At 45.1% G+C, this 27,720-nt stretch overlaps 1 protein-coding gene across 1 annotated transcript; it reads left to right on the top strand.

Moving 5' to 3' along the window:
* On the top strand, nucleotides 1-27,720 carry olfml2a (olfactomedin-like 2A). Its single transcript, XM_063193578.1, has 8 exons — nucleotides 1-262; nucleotides 19,058-19,327; nucleotides 20,421-20,528; nucleotides 21,380-21,556; nucleotides 22,553-22,829; nucleotides 24,494-24,880; nucleotides 25,685-25,870; nucleotides 27,113-27,720. The coding sequence occupies exons 1-8, from the start codon at nucleotides 200-202 to the stop codon at nucleotides 27,718-27,720; spliced, it is 2,076 nt and encodes a 691-aa protein (XP_063049648.1). The 5' UTR covers nucleotides 1-199.

Here is a 27,720-nt window from a genome sequence, read left to right on the forward strand (position 1 = left end):
TGGCAGCACAGAGGATGCTTACGGCAGTCATCATTCAGATATAACATATGGAACCATTGACTTGACAGCATCAGTGGGAAAAACTTTATCTGACACATTTAGTGTAATTTAGTATAATAATTAGTTAAAAAATAATTTAGCTGTCCTTGGGAAACAAAAAAGACTTTCAGACGCTGCACGAACTCCTCGGGTAGAAGGCATGTGGAGTTACGTTCTCACCTGTTTGCTTGTCCTCGCCAAAGATGCTGTTGCGCTCAGCAAGGTAAGAGATCCACAAAAAAATCTAATTTCACTGTATTGCATGATTCACAGAGTGCTATTGATGATGTGACTATCAATAAAATAGGAACTGAACTATAGGCATATATCATTGTTTATTTGCATTTGTTTTGGTTTTACGCATGCGTTTGCGGTGGGCACGTGCCATTTGGAGATGCCATTGAATAAGAGCATTTGGCCATCGTCTGTGGAAAGGAGCCAAATGTTGTGCATCGCTCGCGTTGTTGTATGCTGGATGGGTGTAAGCTTTCATTCACTCATGTTGTATCAACCAATGTGATCTTGAACAGGATGTATGTTTGGCAAGAAACGCGCGCCGTGTGCGCACGGGCACAATTGTTGTAGTGTCCCAGCGCACTAAAGTTTCTGTTGGATAACTGTCAACAAAATATTTCATTACAAGAAATGGATGTAAATGGATATCCTTCATTTGAACACATACGAAAACACGCCAAAGGGTGACCCGGTGACTCCACAGAAATCTGACAAGTCATCCATATAAGTTTTGCTTAGGGTTTAATAATAAAGTCACAGCAATAAATAGATCCGTTGGAAAGTTTGTAGACCTAACTTGAGTTTTAAAATAACTTAAAACAAATGGGGAAAATGATGTTGTTATTCCAGTCACCTGATGTATTATTATTATTGATGATGATGATGATGATGATGATTTTTAGTTAGTTGTAGTGTAGTTGTTGTTGGCCTAGTTGTTATTAGTGGCACTGTAATTTGTGTGTGTGTGTGTGTGTGTGTGTGTGTGTGTGTGTGTGTGTGTGTGTGTGTGTGTGTGTGTGTGTGTGTGAGAGAGAGAGAGAGAGAGAGACAGAGAGAGAGAGAGAGAGAGAGAGAGAGAGAGAGAGAGAGAGAGAGAGAGAGAGAGAGAGAGAGAGTGTGTGTGTGTGCGAACAACAATCTACCTTTGTGAGGCTATTGGAGCACACCCACATGCTGGGGCCCTCGCTCCATGTGGGGCCCAAATCCTGGACCCCACATGTTTTGACCCCTTTTGCTGGGGTAGTTTTGTTGTTACTGGTAAAAGTAAAAGTGTAGTAAAACATTTTCTCACTGACAGGTTATGGTTAGAGATTGTTTTGGTTTGGGCACAGTTTAGCATTCTTTAGCTATTTTGAGGGTTAATATGTATGGAACGGCCCCACAAAGATATAAAGGTTGGGCTGAGTGTGTGTGCGTGTGTGTGTGTGTGTGTGTGTGTGTGTGTGTGTGTGTGTGTGTGTGAGAGAGAGAGAGACAGAGACAGAGACAGAGACAGAGACAGAGAGAGAGAGAGAGAGAGAGAGAGAGAGAGAGAGAGAGAGAGAGAGAGAGAGAGAAAGGGGGGGGGGGGGCAGACCCAGAGAATTGTGTTTTCCTCATCGTATAGGGCCGTAGAGGGCCAATGAGATTATGAGTGATGTGTAGGATGATTACAGACCTGTCTCTCCACCTGTTCAATCAAAGGCTGATATCAAAAGTATGAGGACAAAGTGTGATCAACTATGCCACATTGAAAAAACAGTATGCACACCATGCGAGGGGGCAAATGATGAGGGAAATCTACTATGCCCCAAACAAACAAACACAAACAAGAACATGCCAAGGCATTTTTGCCTGCCACCTTCTATAAATTGTGTGTCATTCACAATACAACAAAAGACAACAGCATTGTCTGCCATTCCAGGCCTGGAAGTATTTCTGACACAAGCGTATCAAGTTCGTAACCTGGAAGATGTTTTGACCAATGGACTTTAAGTATTAGAGCACAGTGTCTTAAGACACTTGGTTACTCCCAAGAATAAGAATTCCAAAATCAAAAAACACAAACGCGGCCCTACCGTGGATAATATGGTAGGGCACACGTTTACCACTCGGCCGACCCGGGTTCGATTCCCGGTCCGGGTCCTTTGCCGGTCCTTCCCCATCTCTCTCTCCCAGCTCACTTCCTGTCTCTCCTTCACTATCCTGTCTCACAAAAACCAATAAAGTCTGAAAAGCCTCTAAAAAATACTTAAAACAAAAAAAACAAAAAAACCACAAATGCTCCCTGCCCTCATTGTCACCAATCGCTGGAAATATCCAGCACGTCTATTTTGTGCAAAGCACAAACATTAGTTGTCACAGAAACCCCGTCAGGGCACTGAATATTCCATGTGCCTCATGAGTCAAATTTGTACACTGCTTTCACTGTTGTGTCGAATTACCAAACAAATCTATGCACTAGCACCAGATCTCCTGAGAGGATCCAGAAACACACACATTTGCACGCATGATCAAGAAACACACACGCGCACGCACGCACACACACACACACACACACACACACACACACACACACACACACACACACACACACACACACACACACACACACACACACACACACACACACACACACACACACACAAGCAAAGGCATTTCCATACTGCCTTCATCATAGACCCCCTGACCCTGTTGTGTCGACATGATCTACCTGTCGAGCTGAGCTCATAAATATGCTTTAGGATCAGAGTTTGGATTTGGGCAATGTTAACAGCCTATTGGCAGCCTATCTCGACAGAGCACCCCCCTCCCATCATCACCACCACCGCCGCCGCTGCCATCAGGCTCACTGACAGGGGGGACAAGCAGGTCATTTGTCCCGGGCACAGAAAGGGAGGCTCAGAATTGGGACCCCATTACATTACATGTGGTGAGAGAGGGGCCCTTTCGAGTGATTTTGTCCTGCGCCCAACAGAAACTGTCACCGGCCCTGTCCGCCATGCTTTGTGCTCTGATTCTGGTGTCTGGTGTGTGTGGGCCGGTGGCCAGTGTTGTCTCCTGGGTGTGTGTCTATTGGGGGTGAGCACAAGCTCTTCTTTGCTTACACAGCTGTGGGACTCTGTGGGCAAAAAAAATCCTCTGTTGTCTCTCAAAGAGTGGACTCGGTCCACCCTGCACACAGAATGAGAGAGAGAGAGGAAGAGAGACAGAGAGAGAGAGAAAGAGAGAGAGAGAGGGTGAGAGAAAGAGAGAGGGAGAAAGAGAAAGACAGAGAAAGAGTGAGCATAATCCCTGTTTTGCTGCGTGGCCTCCGTGCCTGATCCTCACGCCGCTTGCACTGTAACCGATAGCCGCCAGGGTCGCCTACGCCGACGCTGTTATGGGACGCGATGACTCACCCGGTGCTTGTTTGAATACAAGCGGCGGAAGAGAGGGGTTATCCAAGCATCGGGTGTGCGTGTTCCGATGCCAGAGTGCTTAAGCTAGCTGCCTGCACCCCAGGCCTGTCAAGACCAGGCAAGTAAACTAGGCAGTTGCCTAGGGCTCCTCCAGCTGAACAGGGGCCCCTGGTAATGCCTGCTTATGTAGCTGTATTGAAATGATGACAAGGATGATTTTGTGAATGTGGAAATACCCTATAAAATCAATGACCGAAAAAGTGCAACGCTACTGCTATCAAAATCTTTCTGGAGGGGCCCACTCCCCCCAATGGATTGAAGAGCATGAAGGGCCCCAAGTCCCTATTTGCCTAGGGCCTCCCGAATACCTTGAAACGGCCCTGGCTGTGCCTCGTGCTGAATCGCAATAAAAAGGGGCGGTCGGGCTCAGAAGTAATATTATTTTATGTTACGAAAACAATGTCGTATGGGTGAACGCACCAGCGGGGAATTTTGTGAAGTGATTTGGTCAGTACAATGGGTATTGACGAGTAGGCCCAACACCCCAGAGGATCCCCCCCCCCCACACACACACACACCCACAGCAACACAGCACAGAGAGCAAAGCAGCCTCGCAGGCTAAGAACATTGACCATGTAGGCTATCCCTGGCAGCTTTGCTTTTCAAAAAAAATTTCTATCTGATGAGTCTGGCTTTGTGTGAGCGGTGTTTGAAATCTAACCAGCCATATAAAAATATCCGACCCCTTTCCTATTTATTTTAGTGACTCAGAGAAATGCCAACGATTACACATACACTGAACCCGACACACCATACACAAACTGCTTAGAACCGCACCACTGCCAGAGTAACACACATGCACACACACGCACACACACACACACACACACACACACACACACACACACACACACACACACACACACACACACACACACACACACACACACACACACACACACACACACACAGAGGGGGGTTTATGGCGGCATTCCCATCATCATTCCCTCTCTCCCCCACACCAAGCGTACAAGCGTATAAAGGGTACAGCCTCAACGGTGTAAGCTCTTCAATTTCAGGTTTCATATTTACCTCATCCAAAGTCTCTAATGGCCTTAGTCTAAAGCTTTTCAGGACATCAGTGGTAGATGTGTAAGGACTTCTAAAAACATCTAAAGCATTCAGTGACCTCAGCCCCCAATGTAACGGCACCTTAGTTTTAAATATTCAAGGACTTTAGTTCAGAGTTGTTAAGGATCTCTGTTCAAAGTTGAAGGAAAACAGTCCCAACTGTGTAACGATTTCAGTGGCTAGGCTCAAGTGTCACTCGTATATGTCATTACTGTAGTGTCAATTTTATTACTCAATGCTGCCAACACAGCTGTAGCTGCTATTACAAAGTTGAACTCTTTCTTCAAAGCCATCCCATGTTGCACATAGTAACATTCCAGAATACTGAACTGTAAGTTGCTGTATGCAATCAGAGAAGGTGACAGCGTCCGCATCCCCTTACTGCACAATTGTTGATGTTTGTGATTAAGTTCCATCCCGTAGCAGACAGAAATGCAGTTTCTTAAGAGTGCATTATATTCTGACAAAAGACGTTTGTCGGCTGGACCGGAAATAATAATTATAAGCTTCCTAAGTCTGAAGCTTGTGAAGATCTCATTTATAAGCTTTTAATGGCTGTGCCCAGTCCTCAAACAGACAGACTGGTGTTTTAGTCTGGACGGAAGCTTTCTTTCTTTCTCTGGTCTCCCCTCGTGAAGAGGCCAGCATGTTTAAGGGGAGGAGATGGCGTGGGAAACGGACGGGTGCACCTGCCAAGTTGTTGTGGTGGTAAACAAACCAAAGGAATCTAGTGAAGTGAAGGAGAGAGGGAGAGAGAGGTCAAAAGGAGGACAGACAGAGGAAGAAAAGTGGAGGAGAAAAGTTATTTTTGGATTCATGATAAAATTACAATATTATATTGTACAGTGAACCGTAAGTTGGATACAGTTACGCAGTGTCTGACGATATGCATGTAGCCTACATAAAGTAGGCCTATACTTACTGTATCTGGCCTACGTACTACTCATGATAATTTGTTACGAGTTGTTTGGATAATATTTTTAGGCTACCATTTGAAGGGGCGTAAGTGAGCTCACATGTGAGTAAATCTGTGGGTGTTTTGGCATGGTGGTGATGTAGTTAACCCGTTAACACATGGTGTTATACATTTGCTGTTACCAGAATGGCAATGACCAAGTCGTAGTGCATAAAGGCCTGTGCCATGCCATACAATAGTAGTGTAGTATATACTATATGTTAACTTTTCAATGACTATTACATAGGGGTGGTACGGTTCACAAAATTCACGGTTCGGTTCATATCGCGGTGTCAAGGTCACAGTTTTCGGTTCTATACGGTTCTTCTTTTTTAGTTCATAATAAATGGTGCACTGGCTAATACAATCGGACTTATCACTAAATATTCTACATATGGTTTGTATAGGCTTATAATGTGAAAATGGTCTGATTTTCATTGTGTCATCCTCTGATTTGGTCTTATACTCTAATGTTTTAATCAGAGAGAGTGGATAAGATACTCCTAGAATCTCTGTTCTACATATTTTTCTGTGCAGTACATGAATTGCGGTTTGCAATGGATTGCACGGTTCGGTTCGGTATGTGTGTGAATTGTACGGTTTCGGTTTTCGGTGCGGTTTGTGCCATCCCTACTATTACAGCATTCCACTGGTGGAATGGCGTGCATTATGGGATACACATAAAACTCAACATATCAGAGGTCGTTCACCTTCAATTCACCGCATCATCACGGTAAACCCAGTGACTCTGTCTCGTGTTCCCAAAATTAAGAGAGTCTTGAGATGGCTGAGGTCTGGCCAGACAGACTCTAGTAACAAAAATGTTGTCTCAAAGCTATTACGGACAGGCCCATGCAGCCAATGAAATGTCATCTCCTCATGCCCTCGGTCCTACAAGGTTGACATAAACCCTATGTCAAGGTCCTAGCTGTTTCCGTTGTGGAGGATTTCATCTTTAGATGTGCCAAACAGCACGATTTCAATCACAATAGTCCTGCGTGCATGGATATCCTCAAGGCATGAATCGTAGAGTCCTTTTTTATTGCGTATACAGTATGAGGCTATCCTCTTCGCCTCGGTGGGAGTGCCTTGGCAATGATGTCACATAAGAAGAATGTTTCAGGCATCAGATTGAATATGGACAAGATAGTGCTCTGTGCCCCCTCCCCTCCCCATCAGAGCTTGTCTTAGGGCCTTAAAAGGAGATTTCTACTTCTCTCTGTTAATCATTGAAATAAACAAGAACTTAACGTTAATCTCCCTCAGTGGCAGATGGGTTATCTTCAACATTGTCTGTAATTTTACATTTCAGTGTTGGTCAAGTCATGTGCAAAGCTTTTTCGACTGATATTCATCTATTTTTAATATCATAAACCTAATATCTGTGACGATAGATGCTTATTTGGTATTCTCTATACAACTAGATCCAGAACTGGCTACAGACACAATCTAGCAATCTAGCTGATGAGCTTAATAGCGAGTGGCATTGCCTTCAGTGCACACGTGTTCCTTTCAACTCCTTTGATCCTACACATGCACAATGTTTGCATGCTCCTCTCAATAGACAGGAAATTGCTGTGTTTTGGGGGATTACCACCCATAGGCCAGTGATTCTCAAAGTGTGGTCCGTGGTCCGTGAGGGGATTTCTACTTTTCCAAGACAAGCTAGCAGTAGGCTATAGCTGCAGCATTATTATAAAGCTAAATATAGCTGAAGTCATATTTTCACCACAATAGGACAGGCTTGAATTGTGAATAAAAAAGTAAAAAAGTATAAAAAGTGACCTGCATCAAAAATATCAGTGTCAAATTAATACTCGTCAACTGTCAATTCCGTTGACAGGTGGTCCCTGAACATTTTTGGGGGGGACAAAGTGGTCCTCGGTCTGTAAAAGTTTGAGAAACACTGCTGTAGGCCTACTATGTTTACTGTGGTTACCTAAACAGGTTGTAAGTCACAGTTGAATAAATAACAACTGTTAATCACGGATCTCCTGAAGCCCCAAAATATCCAGTTTGCCTGCTTGAAGCGGGTTTTCTTTGGTGATATTGCTCCTTTTTGTTGGTGGTCTTCAGAAGAGGAGACACACACACAGTTCAAAGGGCCTTCTGGTGACATATAAACAGGCCCCGTTGGAATGTGTGTGTGTGTCCCCAAAATCAACAAGTGCCCTCAAGGCTTGTCCCCAGCCAATTGACACCCAGTGCCTAATGTAACCCCCTGTATACTGTAGGAGGCTGTGGGTACTTCCCTGAGGAGGGGGCGAGTATTACAGATCCATAACGGGAAAATATCTACATAACACTTACAAAAAGGATTCATATGTGGAATATACATGGGTTTTCTTTTTTTGTTTTCCCCTGGCTGCGCACAACTTGACCTCTGATTGTTGGAAGCCGCTGTCTAACAATAGCTCATGTGGTTGGCTGCCAGTATCTTGCCCCTCCTCACAACACCATGTTTAAAACAAAAAAACATTGATTAAAAAAAGGCATTCTTCATTTTCCTCATATAAGTAAGGCACACACATACACATTCCATGTAGCCTACTGCTAGTGTTTCTGGAGGGCTGCATTGTAAATACATAGCACAGGCAAGCAAACAGTGTTTGTAGTCCCCTGCTGCTGCATTAGAGACTGACCCATGAACATTTCAGCAGATGTAAACGTCAGCCATTGTTTGCCCCTGCTCCCAGCTCTCTACGTCACAGCCTGATTAACATGTAGACGGCACAGCTTAAGAATGTCTCGTGAAAAAATGTGTTCTGTCATTTACTGTTAGCCTTTTTTACCTGTTTGAGTGGTCAGTTGACACAACTAGCCTATAGCAAAGAACAGTTGTGAAGAATAGCCAACCTGGGGTGCGTTTCTCGGCAGTGTCGTTTTTAACTAAGTGAGCAACTTACTTGTTTGCAATGCAATTCGCAACCGACTAAGCTGCTAACTGGATGGCAACAAAACACATTGTTGTCCACATTTCTGTAGAGACGGCGGTTGCAAGGCAATTAATAACTCATTCACTCACTGACAAAGCAAATGATTGATATGTTAGGTAAATAACAAACTGTAATGATTATATGGACACAAAAACAGCAACCTTTTCAACTCCCTCGAGTTAAGAAAACAATCTCGATGGGACTTGAAAAGATTTCGAGTGGGCACGACAAGCCATACAATACAACATGCTGTCTGAAGATGAATAATCTGAAATATTCTTTTGTTCGAAACAATCAGCGCTACAACATGCCATACGACAGTAAACTGTCACACAGCGGGCAGTGGCTTTGAAGTCACAACAAACTGTGTTTTGTGTGGGTTTTTCGACCGTTCTTCGTTGTCAAGAGAGCCTTCTGAAGTGGTGCTATTGTGTTTAGCTTGTTGGTCCTCTTGTGTGATTGATGTGGTGGCCATCTGAGGAGGAGCAGGTCATGTCATGGTCCCTCCACGCTCCTCTAGTCCAGCCCTCCTCATGCCCCCTATAAGGCCTGGAGAACCAGGCCTGTCACAACCTGCTAACCAAACTAGGCGATTGCATGGGGGGCCCCATCTGGGAAGGAGGGGCTCTGGTAATGACGGGTTACTGTATCCAGATGACAGCAATGATAACTTTGTGGGTTTGGCAACATGTGATTTCAGTTAACAAAAAATGCAATGAAATGATACTGTTATATCTCTCTCTTGGGGGGCCCCCTCCCCAGTAATTGAAACAACGAAAAGGGGCCCAAAGTTCCTCTTTGCCTAGGGCCGCCAAGCGCCTTGAAATGGCCCTGTGGAGAGCAACCTCAGCATGCTGTCCTCCTACTCCTACTCCGGACACAGGCCAAAGGCTATTAACTGCAGCAGATCACAGTGATAAAGTATAGTCTTACTTTTCAGCCTCAGAAAGACCCTATTGTCAGATTTCATGGAGGTATTAATGGTGACTTTGTGTGCGAGCATGCACTGCATGTGTGTGTCTTCATGTGTGCATGTGTGTGTGCGCGTGTGTTGACAGTGTGCTTTTGTGACTGCGCTCCACAAGAAAGTGTTTATCCCCCTTTCAGTGAGTGCACTGCAATTACCCAGTCACTTTCTACACCACCAAGAGTAATGTGAATTACGGACATAAATTCGGTTTCATTTGAGAGTAAGCAAACAAAACAAATCAACACAACTACAAATGTGTGTGTTTAGTGTGTCATACAGGGAGTCTCTGTCCCTGTCTGAGGGGTTGTAAAAAATGTTCTCAGTAAAGGCTCTGTGGGCCAAAAGGGTAGCATGTTGGCTGGGACTTATTGCTGTAAAGGTGTGACTCCTTGATGCTGGTCTTTTCAAAGTGTTTGTACTTTTTTACCTCAGAATTTCTGGTTTCGGTCAATGGGATTATAATCCAACAGAATTGTTTTGAACCGAGTTTTGAACTCAAAGTAGTCAGAAGTCTGGGGTGTATTTCTGGAAAGTGTAGTTGTTAGCAGTTAGCAACTTCGGTAGTTGCCAATGGGAAATTGCATTGCAACCAACAAAGTATCTAACATAGTTAGCAACTACGCTTTCTAGAAAAGTACCCCTGGTCAGAAGAATCAGAGTTTTAGTTCCAAAATTGGATCAAAATAATTCTGTTGGATTATAAATCCCATTGATCAAAACCAGAAGCCACCCGGCTGTATTTCATATCAGCATATTTAATGAGGTAACAGTGTACATGAACGACCATTATGAAATAACATTTTTTACATAGTCTCTTGGTACGATAACACTTTGTACATCCATGAAACATTAAAGGATAACTTCAGCCAATATCAACATGCAGTTGTAATGGTCACACTACCCTGGACTTGTCAGTTTCTGAGATGTTTTTTGAATGACAAGTCAAGGGTAACGTGAGCAATGCAGCAGCATATTAAAATTTAATTCAAAATTAAAATTAAATAATAAAATGGTAGAACTGGTCCTTTATTTCATCTTTTTCTCAGACACCCTTTTTCTTTTGTCTCTTGATGTTCATGTAGACATTTACATCCTCTGTGAAATGTCTGCAAGTGCTTTCAGTTGGAATGGAAAGTCAAGTTGTCATGGTCGCAGCCACATGTGTTGTGTGAGTCATCATCGGGTTATGTTTGAGAAGCCTGTTCACTTTATATGCTGTCTTGCTGTCAGTGTCAAGTGCTGTGAGTGGTGTGTGGCTGTGCAACAAGATCAATCAACCCTTGTGAGCCGCGGGCCATTACATTTGTTTCCTGCCCCTCCCAGAGCCTGGCTCGGTTACACACAGCTGATCTGAGGAAGGGGAGTGTGTGTCTGGGAGGGGGGAGGGGGGGCATGTTAAGTGTTTATGGGCAATAAGAGAGGGGTTTTAGCGGCACATTATGGTCCTCTGCGGAGAGAGTGGCAGGTGTGGCAAGGTGCTGCGTGGCTCCTAATTGGGCTACTTCCTCTCTCGAAAGACCCCACCCTGACCCTCCTGTGCAATGGCACACCTAGTTACTTAGTTGCCAGCAGCCCTGTCACAACCAAGCAAGCAAACTAGGCAATTGCCGAGGGCCCCCAGCTGAAAAGGTATTCAGATGACAGCAATGACAGCTTTGGCAACACCTCCTTATAAATTCAATGACCAATAGTCTGAAAAGAAGAAAAGGGCCCAAAGTCCCTCTTTTCTATAGAAAAATGAAAATGGCCCTGGTTTCAAGGCTAAAGCCCACATCCCCAGGCCTCAGTTAAATGTCTGAAAAGTCCAACCTTCTGTTTCAGTGAGTTTCCTATAAAGCATAATGATTCAAATATGGACTATACGGTTATTATATGTGTAACGGAGTCCAAGAGTGTGGCATGGAACATTAGTAAGTCTCCCTTCCAATGCCTCGTATCAGTAGCGCTTGGACTGACCCTTTAGCTCAGCGGTATCGTGCTGTACCTCCCATACCCGGACCGATGCGTTGAGGTGGCGAGTTCGAGACCTGAGGGGGTGGGGGGGGGAGGGGGGACTGCACGGGAACACCTCAGTTACATATGGCACATGATAGTTGTCCATTTCTCATTTTCCTCACATATAAGTAAGGCACACATACGCATTCCACTGACAAATATAAACACTGTGCATGGAATGTGTGAGAGTATGTAGTGAGTATAATGTTTGACGCATGGTACTACAAAATTTAGTACAAGATTACAAGATTTGTGTTGTGCATGACAGTTTTTTGTTTTTTTACTTTTTTAAATTTTACTTTTATAAAAACTTCTCTTAGGGTAATGTAATTCCACCCTAGCTGACCTGCGTTGACACCATCTTCTCCAAAATATCTCCTCACTCCTGCTCACATACCACATTTTTTGTGTGTAACGCAGACTGGTTGTTTGGATGTCAACAAAGCACTGCGGCCTTTAGTTATACATTTTGCTTGCAAAACCTAAGAAATGCTTACATTTTCCCCCGAAATGTCAACTATACTGTAGGTTTAAAGGAACCGGTCTGAAATAAAACCCAAATGAAGTTAGACTCTGGACTGGACTGGACTGGACTGCCTGAGGGTGAACTCTACAGCCCATCATCTCCAGACAGTGATGTATGTGAGGCATTAACCACATGTGATGCTCATGTGTGCAGTACGGCTCCGTGCCGGTGGGAGACACGTGTGTTTATACTCATACAGTTATGTGTATATATGCCCTCAAGCTGGAACCCAGATTCCCTGGGACATCGAATGATGTGTGTGCGTGTGGCTGTGGCTGTGGCTGTGGCTGTGTGTGTGTGTGTGTGTGTGTGTGTGTGTGTGTGTGTGTGTGTGTCTGTGTGTGTGTGTGTGTGTGTGTGTGTGTGTGTGTGTGTGTGTGTGCGTGTCTGTGTGCGTGCGCGTGTGTGCGTGTCTGTGTGCGTGCGTATCTGAGTGTCTCTGTGTGTTCGTGATTCCTTGTGACATCAAATGCAGTGTGTGTGTGTGTGTTTGGGGGGGCTACAGTATGTGCGTGATGGCCTGCCTACCTGCCTGCCTGCATGTGTGTATTCCAGTCTTTCTGACTGTGAACCCACAACAGCATAGTACGTAGTTAAGGCATGGACTTCTTGTTGTTTAGATGGGTAGTAGATGTGTACATTACTGACGCCTGAGTGAATCTCTTCCGAGACACTTACGTACTTCAAGGAGGAGCGGACACATCCATTGCTCACCACCTTTCGTCATGGGCATGGGCCCTGTTAGTGCAGGCCGAGAAAAAAAAACAGACGCGACTGAGAACAGAAGCCCGGACAGGCAGACAGACAGACAGACAGACAGAGAGGATGATCCCCAAGTGTAGGATCCCCTAAAACGCTGCATTCTTTCATCACCCGGGCCGTAAGCGCTTCCATATGTGGCCCGCTCCCCTTCCCTCGACCTCTGATTCTCATTACGGACATGACGACCGTTAAGCCCCTCGAACCCACGGCCCTAAAAGTTAAGGGCTACAGGAGATCAGAAGGAGGACAGGAGAGGACGGAACAGCACCTTCTTATTGTAAGTCAGAGCCCAGGGATGGACTGCTGGATTATTTGGTATACAAAGTAGACATGGCCTGCATACACACTTACATGCATACATGCATACATATACATATACATGCACACACACACACGCCCACACGCACACGCACACGCACACGCACACCCATGCAGATACACACACACACACACACACACACACACACACACACACACACACACACACACACACACACACACACACACACACACACACACACACACACACACACACACACACACACACACACACACAAAACAACAACTTCGTTGGAACTCAAGCGAGACTTGGTTTAGGCAAGCAAACTGATTTAGCATCAAGCATCAAGCAAGCAAGTTGTGGTGACCTCAGCTTGTTCATTCTCAAAGCATGCAACAGAATGTGGGTCAGTAGTTTGATATACAGCCGCTGTTGACATGTCCTCTCCACACTTTCATGGTTTTCACCTGTTTCTGATTTGCCTTTTCAGTTCTTGATTGGTTGTTTTACATCTGCTGAGGGTGGTGTTTTGATTTTGCCTCCATCAGGACCCCGTTTCTCGACAGTGTCGTTGCTAACCATTTAGCAACTTAGTAAGTTGCCAATGGGAACTTGCATTACAACCAAGTAAGTTGCCAACTTAGTTAGCAATGACACTTTTGAGAAACGCACCCCAGGTACAGTCTGTATTACTCCACTGGGACTTCACTTGCACTGTGGGAATGTTGATTGATGTGATTGTAATCGGTCCCTCCCAAGAGTTCAGTGTTAGCACTACTGTGTGATGTTTTACCCATATGAAAAAGTCTTATTAAAAACGCATATGGATTATATCTGTTCCATAAGAATATTATAAGGGTCATACAAGGCACAAACCCACATATACAAATCTAACTATTTTTTTATTCATTTTCAGTCATATATGCCATACACGATTTATGTTACTATGGGCTTATATATTTCGTATAAGTAAAAAGATTGGAACATAGTGCTGTCAGTCATATATGCCATACACGATTTATGTTACTATGGGCTTATATATTTCGTATAAGTAAAAAGATTGGAAAATAGTGCTGTCAGTCATATATGCCATACACGATTTATGTTACTATGGGCTTATATATTTCGTATAAGTAAAAAGATTGGAAAATAGTGCTGTTTTTGGATGAATGCCAATCAGATGTGTGCTGTATTTGTGCCATGTTGTTGTATATGTTACAGTAGGCCCTATGTGTATGCCATATTTAAAGGTGCACCATGCAATATTTGTTGTAGCTTATTTCCAGCTAGGGTGACCACCTGCTAATAAGTCCAAGGGGGGACAAGGGGTATGCTTCGGAGGGACAATGTGGGACAGACACCCCGCCCCCAGAAACTGTGTCAGAAACTGTTTAAGAAATGTACAAATTAAATCAGGTTTGCATATAATTAAATGTATAAACTTTATAAAATTTATATACGAATATTACATTTCAAGTTGTAAACTTCATATAAACTTAATATAGGAAGTCTGTAAAATCCAACTACGGAACATGTACGGAACATACGTGTGATGGAGTGACCATCACTAGGGTTGTGGGTGTGTTCTGACTAACATGCCAACGAGCCTGGCTCTTTGGTGTAGCGGTCAGAGTCCCGGTTTACTACCCCAGAAGGTCTGGGTTCAAGTCCCAGCTGGGCAACTCTACTCCCCTTCGCTATAAATGGTGTCAGAAGTGGGATGGTACCGTGAGGCCATCGGAAGCGTACTCATGGTGTGTGAGCCGTAATTCCATGTGAGGGACCCCCAGGATTGGTTACCCCCGTGTGAGGGACCTCAGTGATAGGTGAAGCATTGATGATGGGGCACATTGGATGGGAGAAGCATGATGGGCAGTTGCGTGAGGGACACCATGAGTGTGTGAAGCGCACGCGTGCGCTTCCCGAAGGGGAAGGCAATGTGATGGAGTGACCATCACTAGGGTTGTGGGTGTGTTCAGACTAACATGCCAACGAGCCTGGCTCTTTGGTGTAGCGGTCCGAGTCCCACACGTAAATTGAATAAGACTTCAATATGATTTTAACATAAAACGTGCATTATTTCTATAGGAATATAGTCGTTTTCTCATATGTTTTAGTCAATATAATATAGTATTATGCATTGTTGGCATGTCAAACTCTTATAAGAATTTATACTGCATGCAGTCATGTTATATGGCATGCGTATAAGTTCCATATAGTATTTATTTTCGAAAAGGGGCCATAATCGACTATCATGATAGACATATATTAGAAAAAGTATAAGTGACTCTTGCAAATCTGGCACATTTTTTCTATACGATTTCATGTAAGGAACATGCATGTTTGCAGTATATGAATCATATAATTCTTTTTCATATGGGTACTGTTGTTGTAGTGGTATTTGTAAGGTAATAGGATGACTACACTGATGCGCACAGGCACACACGCACGCACGCATGCAGGCATGATCACACTCATGCTCACACACACATACACAAATTCATTGATAGTGAGAGGGACACTCACACACAGACACACACACACACAGACACACAGACACACACACACACACACACACACACACACACACACACACACACACACACACACACACACACACACACACACACACACACACACACACACACACACACACACAATCAAGATTCACTGATAGTGAGAGGGCCACACACACACACACACACACACACACACACACACACACACACACACACACACACACACACACACACACACACACACACACACACACACACACACACACACAGCTTTTACAGCTGCTGCCCGTTCACACTGTAAAAATAAATCAGCCAATTTGTGACAAATGAGATGTGAAGACACACACACTTCTGGGGAAGGCTGTCAGGTGGGCGGCAGACACTGATACCACTCACAGAGAAGTAGGCCTGCAATATTACACATCGGAAGACCTCACACCACAAACATTATTTTATCTTTAGAATACTTTAAAGGGACACTGTGCAGGAAATGGTCAAAAAAGGTACTGCAACTATGCTGCTCATTGAAACTGTGTTGCCTATTGCCAAATTTGATCTTTACATGAAAGTTTACTAAGCAAGAAACAAATATTTTCTAGTATGGTCCAAGTACAGTCATTTTTGCAGCTAAAAATGGCGGACCATGGAGAAGATCCCCCTTTTCATGTATGAAAAGTGCAATTTTTCCAGTCATAATGAATATTTAGAATTTGATGCTGGTGGTAAGTATTCATGAAAAAGGTAACATTAGTCAATGGGCAGCATGAATTCTGGAAATAAACAACTAAAAATCTCACACAGTGTACCTTTAACAAAAATAACTAGATGCTACAGCCGTGGTGTATAATGGTTAGGGAGGTGGCACCATGCCAGTTTGAATCCCACACTTACCTTAATTGTCCTTGAGCAAAGCACCTAACTCCACATTGCTCCAGGGACTGTAACCAAAACCCTGTAAATAATTGTAAGTCGCTTTAGATGAAAGTGTCAGCTATATGTAATGTAATGTAATATTATTGGTGTGTTTTAAATGAAGGTGCACAATCTAGAATGGTTTTGCTTGATGAAGGTCTATCCTTAGATGCCACTCACAAGCAAATGCATTACACGTCTAAGGACTAATATATACTGGGTAATATTATTTTACTCTTACCATAGGCCCTAGGGCCCATAGGGCCTACATCAATAAAAATAGCAAATAGGACATATTATTTGTGTGTGTTTAAAGGTGGCAATCTAGAATAGTTTTGCTTTGATTGAAGTCAATAAGAACTTCGAGACTGCATCCTGAGAAGGTTACATGCAGTACTGTAGGAGTCAATATAACAGGGGTCAGGAACCTTTTTGATGGAGAGAGCCATAAAGGCCAAATTTGTAAAAATAAATTTTCGTGAGAGCCATACCATATTTTACCACATTTTACAGTGTTCTGTCAACTTGTTCAGTTTTATTGATAACAGGTTAGTATAGGGTTGTCAACTCAACTGTGAACTCATTATGGCGGGGGAGTGTGGGGGTCCTCCCCCTGAAAATGTTTTTATTTCTTCATTTATTTCTTAGATGTAATTTCCAGCATTTAAACGCATTTTAACGTCCCGTGTCCCATTTCTGCTCAATAAGGAACATATAGTCTTATTTGTAAATACGGGACGATTTCGTATTTCAAGGGACAGTTGGCAACCCTAGATAAGTAAAAGCTAGATACAGCTCCCAAAAGAGCCACATATGGCTCCCAAGCCATAGGTTCCCTACCCCTGCAATATAAGATAAGATATAAGAGGTTATAACTTGCAGTGGATAGGAACATAGATAAACTGTAGGTCATACAACTGTTTCAACTCAACAGGTATATCTACTAGTCCACATGCCCAGGTAAGGAAACGAGAACCTGCTTTTCCAAATCTGGGCAGGGATGTGAAATATAAAGGCTATAAAAAGGAGGACCAGTGATAGTTTAATGATCGGAGGAGAGTGGAAAATGGATATCTGTCTCCTGCACGCTGTCTAAAAACGATAACCCAAGGGATGTTTAGGCTGGACGTTCTTCACAGACGCGAGCGCAAATCCCGGTGCAGACGCAGACGCAGTTTGTGAACGGGAATTTACAGGGGAGCTTAGGCTTCTGGCGGTCTTCAAAGCGCACCGTGTGGCGTAATAGAAGTCATTTCAACGCTCACAGAGGGAGTAATGTCTCCCATATGGATGGACTTTTTAACTGGAAGACAGACGGCAAGAGAATGGGGGGGGGAAGACAGAGAGAGAGAGTGAGAGAGAGAGAAAGAGAGAGAGGGAGGGAGGGGACCCAGGCTCACTTTCAGTCTTCCGAAGTAATTCCTGTGAATCTCGTCCTAAGTAAATGCTATTATTATTCATGGCAATAGGTGAGCCGCGAGAGAGAGAGAGAGAGAGGGAGAGAGAGAGAGAGAGAGAGAGAGAGAGAGAGACAGAGAGAGAGAGATACACCGATTGTCTTTGAAGAAGAAAATGTAGAATGATGGACAACTTTTCAAAGACAGAGAGAGAGGGAACATCTATGAATAAGTGTGCGTGCGTGCGTGCGTGCGTGCGTGCGTGCGTGCGTGCGTGCGTGCGTGCGTGCGTGCGTGCGTGCGTGTGTGTGTGTGCACACACATGTAACATCTAGAAACCAAGCAAGGAGGAAAGAATAAGAAAAGAGAGAAAAGAGACAAGATGTACGGTGACCCTTTTTTCATCGTTTTAGAACTACCGCTGCGATGAAAAGAGGCGCTGGAGAATGGAAAGGAGCTCAAGTCTTCAACATTTGGGGAAAGGTTTCACAGACAGAACAGAACAGGAGGCTAAGCACACATCAAACATCCCAGGGCCCCAGAGGTTAGAGGGTCTCTTGTCGGCTCTCTCTGGCGCACTGCTGTTGCTGCTGAGACGAGGTGTGATGGTGAGGGGTCAAGCCGAATGCTAAACAGCAGCATGCTGAACTCCAGTGCAGCCACTGGAAGCTGTAGGCCTGCAGTACTTGGGAGATCAGGGCCGCTGACAGATTTTGACCCATCCTGGGACAAAGTCATCAGAAAGGGCCCCCTCCCCAATGTATAAAATCGAATGAGGACCACATTCTGCCCCCCAACACACACACAAACTTTTTTTGTTTTTTTGTTCTTTTGAGTCTTTTGAGTCTTTTCTCATTGTTCAAATATCCCCTTCTTTAGTAATTCCCTTTGTCTCCTGTTGTCCTCCCTAATTTCTGTTTCTCATGACTTCCAGACAGTCTAATGTCACACTGTCTTATTTGTATCCCATGCCATTTCCTCTCAATTTCACCCACCTCTGACTGTCTCTGCTGATGCGTCATCTCCCTCCCTCCCTATCTCTTCTCTCTCTCTCTCTCTCTCTCTCTCTCTCTCTCTCTCTCTGTCTCTGTCTCTCTCTGTGTGATGTACGAGAGATTTGTATTAATTTATTGACAATGGCCCAATAAAGGACTTTTTTAAACACCCCCTCCTTTCTCTCTCTCTCTCTCTATCTCTCTCTCTCTTTCTCTCTCTCTCTCTGTCTCTCTCTCGCCCCAAGGTGTTTGGTGAGGTGGAGCCTGTGCGGATGACGTCCGAGGGCTCCGACTGCCGCTGCAAGTGCGTGATGCGCCCGCTGAGCGTGGAGGCGTGCGCCCGGCTGCGGGAGGGCGGCGGTAGCGGGCGGCCGGAGGACTTCTACGCCGTGGAGACGGTCAGCTCGGGCTCCGACTGCAAGTGCTCGTGCACGGCGCCGCCCTCCTCGCTCAACCCCTGCGAGAACGAGTGGCGCACGGAGAAGCTGAAGAAACAAGCGCCGGAGCTGCTCAAGGTATCCTCCTTAGCCCGTCTCAGGGGTGTCGCTCAGGGGTGTCGCTCAGGGGGGTAAAGTTTGACTGAGACACCAGGGCCCCATGTACAGTATATAGGGGGCCCACACAGTGTCCGATTCATGCAGATATATGGCTGTGGGGGGGATCCATAGGAGCTGATTGTACATAGGGCCCACAATTTGCTACTATGCCCCTGGTCCATCTACAAAAAGCCACTGACCACACTTTCCTATACTGTATTCGCCCCATTATACAGACACCCTGAGCCATGGGATGCAATTCGATGCCTTGCTCAATGGCAACTCGTGTTTGGCTCTTGCTGTGTGGAGAGAGTGTGTAGTGCTACCCACTCCACTCACGCTATCTCTGTACCTGTCATGGGGGTTGACAGAGTGATCGGCCCTTTATTGGCCAGGCCGATTATCTCCTTGCCTTGAAGGGCCTAGCCGCGGCTCAATCGGCTGGGCACTGCACTGATACACCGGTGACTCGTGTTCGATTCTGGCCTGAGGTCATTTGCTGAACCTTCCCTATTTCTCTTCCCTCATTTCCTGTCGCTTCTCTAACTATCCTGTCACAAGAAAGGCACAAAAAAGATCCCTTTAGAGAGATATTATTTACAGGTCTGAAAGGGCCCAATATCTTGTGAACAATTACATATCTGGCAACATCTTCGGCTGCTCCTATGTCTGACAAATACACATCTGTTTACGTATCTGCACATATGTGTATGGTAAGACCTTTATTTACAAATCTGCGTCTACACATGTGTACTATAGTTGAGCTGGTTATTGTTGTGATTTATCACAGCTGCACATTCGCTTCAGCGCCGCTGTCCACTCTCAAACTCACCTTCCAAAAGATGTGCATGAAAGATAGAAGGTACTACCATATGCCTCTTCCACGCTGAGATCAAAGCTGATAGCTGTTTACCACATGGTCTTAATGGGTGTGTGTGTGTGCGTTTATGTGTGCAATAACTTTATCACCTTATAACGCAGAAATAAACGGGTCAAGAGGTTTCAGTTCTAAATTTAAAAAACCCTCTTTATCATTTCTTCCCTGTTTGTGCTTGCTTGTGCTTTGCAATAGCTTCACTCGATGGTGGATCTCCTGGAGGGAACGTTGTACAGTATGGATCTCCTGAAGGTTCATGCTTACATGAACAAGGTGGTGGCACAGATGAACAACCTGGAAGAGGTAACACACTACACAACAACTCTCCTCCATGGCACGCATTATGCACAGGATACAAGATGCAACATGTTTTATTGTCATATCTACTCATACTCATTCTCTATTGTCATATCTACTCATACTCATGCCTATGAAAGTCCCCAAAAGAAAGAAAAATATATTAACACAGAAAAGTTTCCACAGAAGAAAGGCAGGTTAAAAAAAACAAAGATGTGAAGAAAAAACGGTAACACTTTATTTTAGGGATGCATCTATTAGCACTAATGCATACAATGTTAATGCCTGCATAAGTAACTTGTAAGGCATGTACTAAGCAAACGCTAAGGCCTACTAGGTCCTTACTAAGGTTAAATTGGTAATGAATCCCTTATTGTGCATGAACAAGACATTTGTGAATACATGCCTAACAAATGTTTGATTTTGCTTTGTACATGCCTTACAAGTTACTTATACAGGGACATTGTATGTATTAGTGCTAATAGATGTATCCCTAAAATAAAGTGTTACCAAAAAAAAAACTGTGAAATGACTCTTTGACTATGGTGGTTCATGGCAGATTATCACCTTAATAACTGCCATGACGCACTATCATACACAAGAGTCATGTCACAGAATTCTTATCGGCCTATGCATTACTAAATCAACAGTCCTAAGTATTTACTGTCGAAACTGATTAGTAGGCCTATGTGATTAACAATATTACAACATTAACAACATTGTTATGACATTAAGAACCTAAAGAAACAGACTTGGTTAGCATATAATAGAGACTCTCCATGAAGGTCTTAAAATCTGTTTATCCATTACCTTGTAATGATAAAACATTTCTGATTCTTTCTTGAATTCCCATGTAGACCATCAAAACCAACCTGAGCAGAGAGAATGAGGTTGTGAAGGACAGCATAGTCACCCTTAGCAACCAGCTGAAGCGCTACGAGAACTACTCAGACATCATGAGCAGCATCAAGAAGGAGATCTCCAACCTGGGCCTGCAGCTCCTGCAGAAAGACGCAGCTCCTGAGAAGGCACAGGTAGGCCTAATATATCTGTCACTGTCCCTCTGTTTGTCTATCTCAGAGGGTAACCATATCCGTAATGGTTAAGGAGTTGGGCTTTAGATCAGAGGGATGCCGGTTCGAATCTCACTGTTCCCCTCCCTATACCCACAATCCATGAGTGACGTGCCCTTGAGCAAAGCACCATAAGCGGTGTACACACACATTACTAACTTCTCGCTTGCTCGCCTAGTTCTACTCGCCACTCTTTCATGGAACGTTCACTGAAAGTTCCCGTGGCTTTAACTGCCAATGAACAGGAAGAAGTACCGAACTCTGCATTCCAATTGGTTACTCACTTACTTAAAATATTTTCAACTCGGGATGCGCCCACATCGCATCGCTTGTACAGTACTCGCCTGCGAGTCTCGCTGGAACACATTGACGAGCGAGCGAGCGAGTAACTAGTAGCGACGTGTGTGTACGGCCCTTTATCCCATACTACTCCAAGGACTGTAACCAATACCTTGTAAATAACTGCAAGCTGCAGGGGCGGAGCACTGGTATTGGGACAGGGGGGGGCCGTAGATGTGTCAGAGGCGTTGGGCCCACGAAATATCGTAGAATGGGGCCCCTACAAGATGTTTGGCAATCGAAAGCCACTGGCTGGGGGCCCCCCCAAGTGGTGAGGCCAGAGGTCCCTGGCCCCTATGCCCCCCCCTCTGCTCCGGCCCTGGCAAGCTGCTTTGGATAAAAGCGTAATGCAGTGTTTCTCAACGCAGTGTTAGGGAACCCCAGGGGCGCGTTCAGAACTACACAGCTGAGTGGGGGCAGGGTTTGGTTCCCATTGCGGGGCATTAGTCTTTTTTATTTTTCAATACCAAGGGGGGCGTTGGCAGACTTATGATGACTTCAAGGGGGCATTGGGAGGCTTATAATGAGGTCAAGGGGGCGTTTGTTCAACAAAGGTTGAGAATCACAGGTGTAATGTAATGTCTCAGTCTTATACACAATATTATGTTTGTTTTCCAGGACACAGAGACCAAAACGCAGGCAAAGATCAAGGAGACAGTGAAAGCCATCAATAAGAAGGGCCCTGCATCCAAACCCCCTCCCAAGCCTCCCAAAGACAAACCCGTCAAGCCCAAGAAGGAGGCCCTGAAAGCAGCCAAGCCGGTAAAGCCTGACCCCACTGTCAAGACCAAGCCCCTGGGTCTCCAGCCTGGGGTGATCCGGGGTATCACCTATTACAAGGCAGCCAGGACGGAGGACAAAGAATCATCTAACACACAAGGAAAAGCTGACAGAGGTAGGCCTATGTAAAGATCTGGATGACTATACCCCTCTGTCCAGAAGTAGTATAAGGAGTGTGCGCGCACATCTAGTAAAACAGGTGTTGGATCAAGCAAAGACGCGTAGAAGAAAAAGGAAATTCCGCATAGTGTTGCTGCTCATGATTTATTCGAAGCGTTGTGTTGAATAAATCGGTGAGCAGCAAAAGTGTACAGATTGTCCCTCTTCTCTATGTCCCTCTGCCCCTCATGCAACCAAAGTTCAGTAGATTTCTCAACAGGTCTGGCCATGATCTTTATGAGCACCTGAAGCATATTCAGTTTATGCTTGAAATCAGCTTAACAAACATATCCCCAGCCATTTTAAATAGTTGTGTTACACAACTGGTCAGGAGGCCCCCCTCATAATTAAATAATAATAATAATAATAATACGTTTTTTAGTCAATCTCAATTTAGGAGGCCCCAATTTTGGGGGCAAAGTGGTTGAGGCCCTAAGCGCTCTGCTTACTCTGCTTATGCCTTGTGGCGTCGCTGTACATGTGTTTGTTTGTTCTGTGACATTTGATAGTCCAACACATCATAGGCTACTTTAAATGCCTTTCTGCTATGAATCAATCACTGTCTTCAAGTGTCACTTCTACTGGAATAGAGTAGCGAGTATTGTCCTTGGCCTTCTCGCTTCTTCATAGCTCCCAGCATGTTTATTCAGTGCTTCAAGAGAAGAAGAATCTAATCATGGCAGCCCCTTTGAAGAAGGAGACCAGCGACGTTACAAAACATAAAACCTCTTTTGAGTTCCCAGTGTTGACTCTGTGATATGTTTTACATGGCCTCGGATGGAGAGGAGAGCTAAGAATGTGTCGCTTAAGCCAAGCGTGAGAATTGAGAACGAAAAAGTAAAGGCAAACAGAGAGGGGGGCATTCAGAGAGAGAGAGAGAGAGAGAGAGAGAGAGAGAGAGAGAGAGAGAGAGAGAGAGAGAGAGAGAGAGAGAGAGAAGAAGAAGAAGAAGAAGAAGAAGAAGAAGAAGAAGAAGAAGAAGAAGAAGAAGAAGAAGAAGAAGAAGAAGAAATGTGGAGAAAGAGAGATGGAGATAGACACAGAGAGATGGAGAAACAGGCATTCAGGGTAAAAGAGTATTGGATTAGAGAGAGAGAGAGAGAGAGAGAGAGAGAGAGAGAGAGAGAGAGAGAGAGAGAGAGAGAGAGAGAGAGAGAGAGAGAGAGAGAGAGAGAGAGAGAGAGAGAGAGAGAGACAGAGGGGGAGGGAGGGAAAGGGAGAAGGAGAGAGAGGAGGAAAGAGGGAGCAGCAAAGAAGGGAGAGGGGGAATGAGGAGCAGACGGAACAGGCAGGCGGAAGTATGGGAGCATTCGTACTGTAGCTGCATGTATTATATGAAGGGCTTTGATGTGAGGGACAGGAATTCATCAGAGTGGTACCCTAGAGCCCATAGTTGGTCTAATATTCCCCTGCGTCCTGGAATGCTCTCCCTCTTCTTCTCTTTTAACTTCTTCTTCTTCTTCTTCTTCTTCTTCTTCTCTCTCTTGCTCTCTCTCTCTCTCTCTCTCTCTCTCTCTCTTTCTCTGTCCTTCTCACCCCCTCTCTCTGTCTCTGTCTTGCGCTCTTTCTATCTTTGTCTCGATCTCTGTCTCTCCCTCTCTTTCGCTGTCTCCCTCTCAGAGAGCTCAGCCAAGACCCACACGGCTCACCACACACAAGGCAGCAAGGAGGGATCCGAAGTTGTCCTGGAGACCATGGAAGCCGTGTCCACCACGGCTGTTCCAACCACAACAACGACAGCATCCACAACGACTACAACAACAACAACAACAACTTCAGCCACAACCTCTTCAACCAGTAGCCCCACGACCACCACTACCACCACCGTTGCTACGACAACCCCTGTGGAACACCCACAGATGGACGTTGATGCCCTCCCAGTCACCACCACCGCCCCAATACCTGACTCAACAGATGAGCCACTGCTCCACAGACACGCAGCACCTACAGTTGCCTCAGAACGAGACGGCAAAGCTGACGGACATCATGTGGTCCCTAGTAAATCAGGTATTCAGCCTGCAGCAGGGAGACAACACATGTACTGTTGACATCCTATACATGGGTTCACCGTGCTTGTAAACACGATATTGTGAGGAGGGGCAAGACACTGGCAGCCAACCACGTGAACTCATTTTTTGACCGACAGCGGTTTCCAACAATCAGAGGTTGAGTTGTGCTCAGTTAGTTTCGCGCAGTCAGGGGAAAACATTTTCTTAGAACCCATGTATTGGTCTTGTCGGACTTATGGGTTATTGATTTTATCACAATAGTCTAGAGCAAGAATGTCAAACTCAGGCCCGGGAGCCAAATCTGGCCCGCAGGATAATTTCAGATGTCTATTATAGTTGGCCCACATACTCCATTAATACACAGTAAATTTTGCAGTGTTGAGTCAACACTTAAAGAGTTCATTTATGTCCAAATGATGTCAAATCAACTCTCTAAGTGTTGAATGAACACTGCAGAATTTGCTGTGTACACTTTAACATGACTTGAACATAAAATGTGGCGTCTCACATGCATATGAATGGGCCCAGGACAATGCAATATCTCATCCTCATATGCAACAGAAGATGCTCAGGAACAATTTTCAACTACCATAGGCTGGGAATGAGTACTTATGAAATGTGCCTACCTGTATATTAAGTGCATGCATGCTCCTTTGTCATCTAGTAAATGTTGAGTTCGGCCGGTGATTTCACCCCAGATTTAGATTTTGGCACGCTGCATGTGAATTTCAGTTTGACACTCCTGTTCTAGATAGCCTAGTGAGCCCATCATGAATATATCATCACTTTTTTCCCCTCTCAGAAAAGACCACAGATTGTGAAGGCACGATAGCCTCCATAGAGCTGCCGGAGAGGCATCACAGCTACGGCCGGAACGAGGGGGCGTGGATGAAAGACCCGCTCGCCAGGGACGCCAAGATCTACGTCACCAACTATTACTATGGCAACAACTTGGTGGAGTTCCGGAACCTGGAGAACTTCAAGCAAGGTGAGCCCGCTGTTCTGGGATTATGACATCACGCTGTGGCCATGCAGAATAATATAAGTGCGGTGAACATGACAAATTATAAGGACTTGAAGTGACTCCTTATGTGGTCTGGGAAGGAGGGCTGAGGTCTTGGTGACCGTTGTTAAGTTGTAAACTTAAGAGTACAGTCATGCACTAAAAGTGTCTGACATGCATGCAGTAGGGTTTGTTCAGACAAAGGCAAAGGACAGGAAACAGTGGTGTGTGTGTGTGTGTGTGTGTGTGTGTGTGTGTGTGTGTGTGTGTGTGTGTGTGTGTGTGTGTGTGTGTGTGTGTGTGTGTGTGTGTGTGTGTGTGTGTGTGTGTGTGTGTGTGTGTGTGTGCCTGTGTCTGTGTCTGTGTCTGTGTCTGTGTCTGTGTCTGTGTATCTCTGTGTGTGTCCACCAGTATACTGTCAATGGTGTCCACGCATGTAAGATAGAACACACACACACACTGCACCAGCCTCTCTGCCGACGTGTGCTGTATGGTTTGGCCTGCCTAACAGTAACAATGACCGTATGTGTCCTGAGAGGGGAAATCTCTGAGCCTGTTTCCTTAAACATTTATTCTGCTCAGTTTTAAACAACCCTGTCAAACATTTATGTGGCTGTCTGGCAGTCACCTCCTCTAGTACTACATTGTTTTCAAGTTTGTGTGAATTTAATCCTGTGATAATAATGTTGAATGTGTATTCAAACAACCATTTTATTGTCCAGCTATATATGAAGCAGAAAAAGACTCATTAACCTCTTCTTCATTAGTATAACATTGCACACTATACTGTACATACGAGTCTTTATTAGCCTGATTATCATCGACTTTCAAATCTCTTTGAGACTTGGTCTGACCAAGAGCATAACAATTAACATTTCCCAAACTACATTTCCCAAATGACCTCCCTTGGTTAGCTAATGATTTTTTTCTTCCCAACAAAGTGGGATGAGTTCCCGTATTTGCGGGAACTCAGAAAGTACTTGTATTGCTCTTGACCTGACTGGTAGCAACGCTGAAGCTGTTGCGTCACTAGGAGGGCACGGCCTGGCTAGTACATTATAGAAGTATTATATTATTATTATAGACTCTTATTTGTCACTGACCAACATTCATTCTCTGCCTTTTTCAGTGCAGTGCGTTGGAGCATCCTTCTCAACCTGGCAAAGAAAATATAGTTTATCTTATATATCACGCATAATACTTTTATATTCTGTCATTTCCGGGCAGGGCGTTGGAGTAACCTCTTCAAGCTGCCCTACAACTGGATCGGCACAGGCCACGTGGTCTACGACGGCGCCTTCTACTACAACCGGGCCTTCACCAAGAACATCATCAAGTACGACCTGAGGCAGCGCTACGTGGCGGCCTGGACGCTGCTGCACGACGCCGTCTACGAGGACACCACGCCCTGGAAGTGGCGCGGACACTCCGACATCGACTTTGCCGTGGACGAGAGCGGCCTGTGGGTCATCTACCCGGCGCTGGACTACGAGTACGGCAGCCAGCACGAGGTCATCGTCATCAGCAAGCTGGATCCGGGCGACCTGAGCATGCGCAAGGAGACCACCTTCCGCACGGGCCTGCGCCGCAACTCCTACGGGAACTGCTTCCTGGTGTGCGGCGTGCTGTACGCTGTGGACGCCTACAACCAGCGCGAGGGGGAGGTGGCGTACGCCTTCGACACGCACACGGGCACCGAGGCCGCGCCGAGGCTGCCCTTCACCAACCTGTACGCCTTCACCACACAGGTGGACTATAACCCTAAGGAGAAGGTCCTGTACGCATGGGACAATGGACATCAGCTGACCTACACACTCCACTTTGTGGGACAGTGA

Source organism: Engraulis encrasicolus, chromosome 3, assembly GCF_034702125.1.
Source record: "Engraulis encrasicolus isolate BLACKSEA-1 chromosome 3, IST_EnEncr_1.0, whole genome shotgun sequence".
In the NCBI taxonomy this organism is placed as follows: Eukaryota; Metazoa; Chordata; class Actinopteri; order Clupeiformes; family Engraulidae; genus Engraulis; species Engraulis encrasicolus.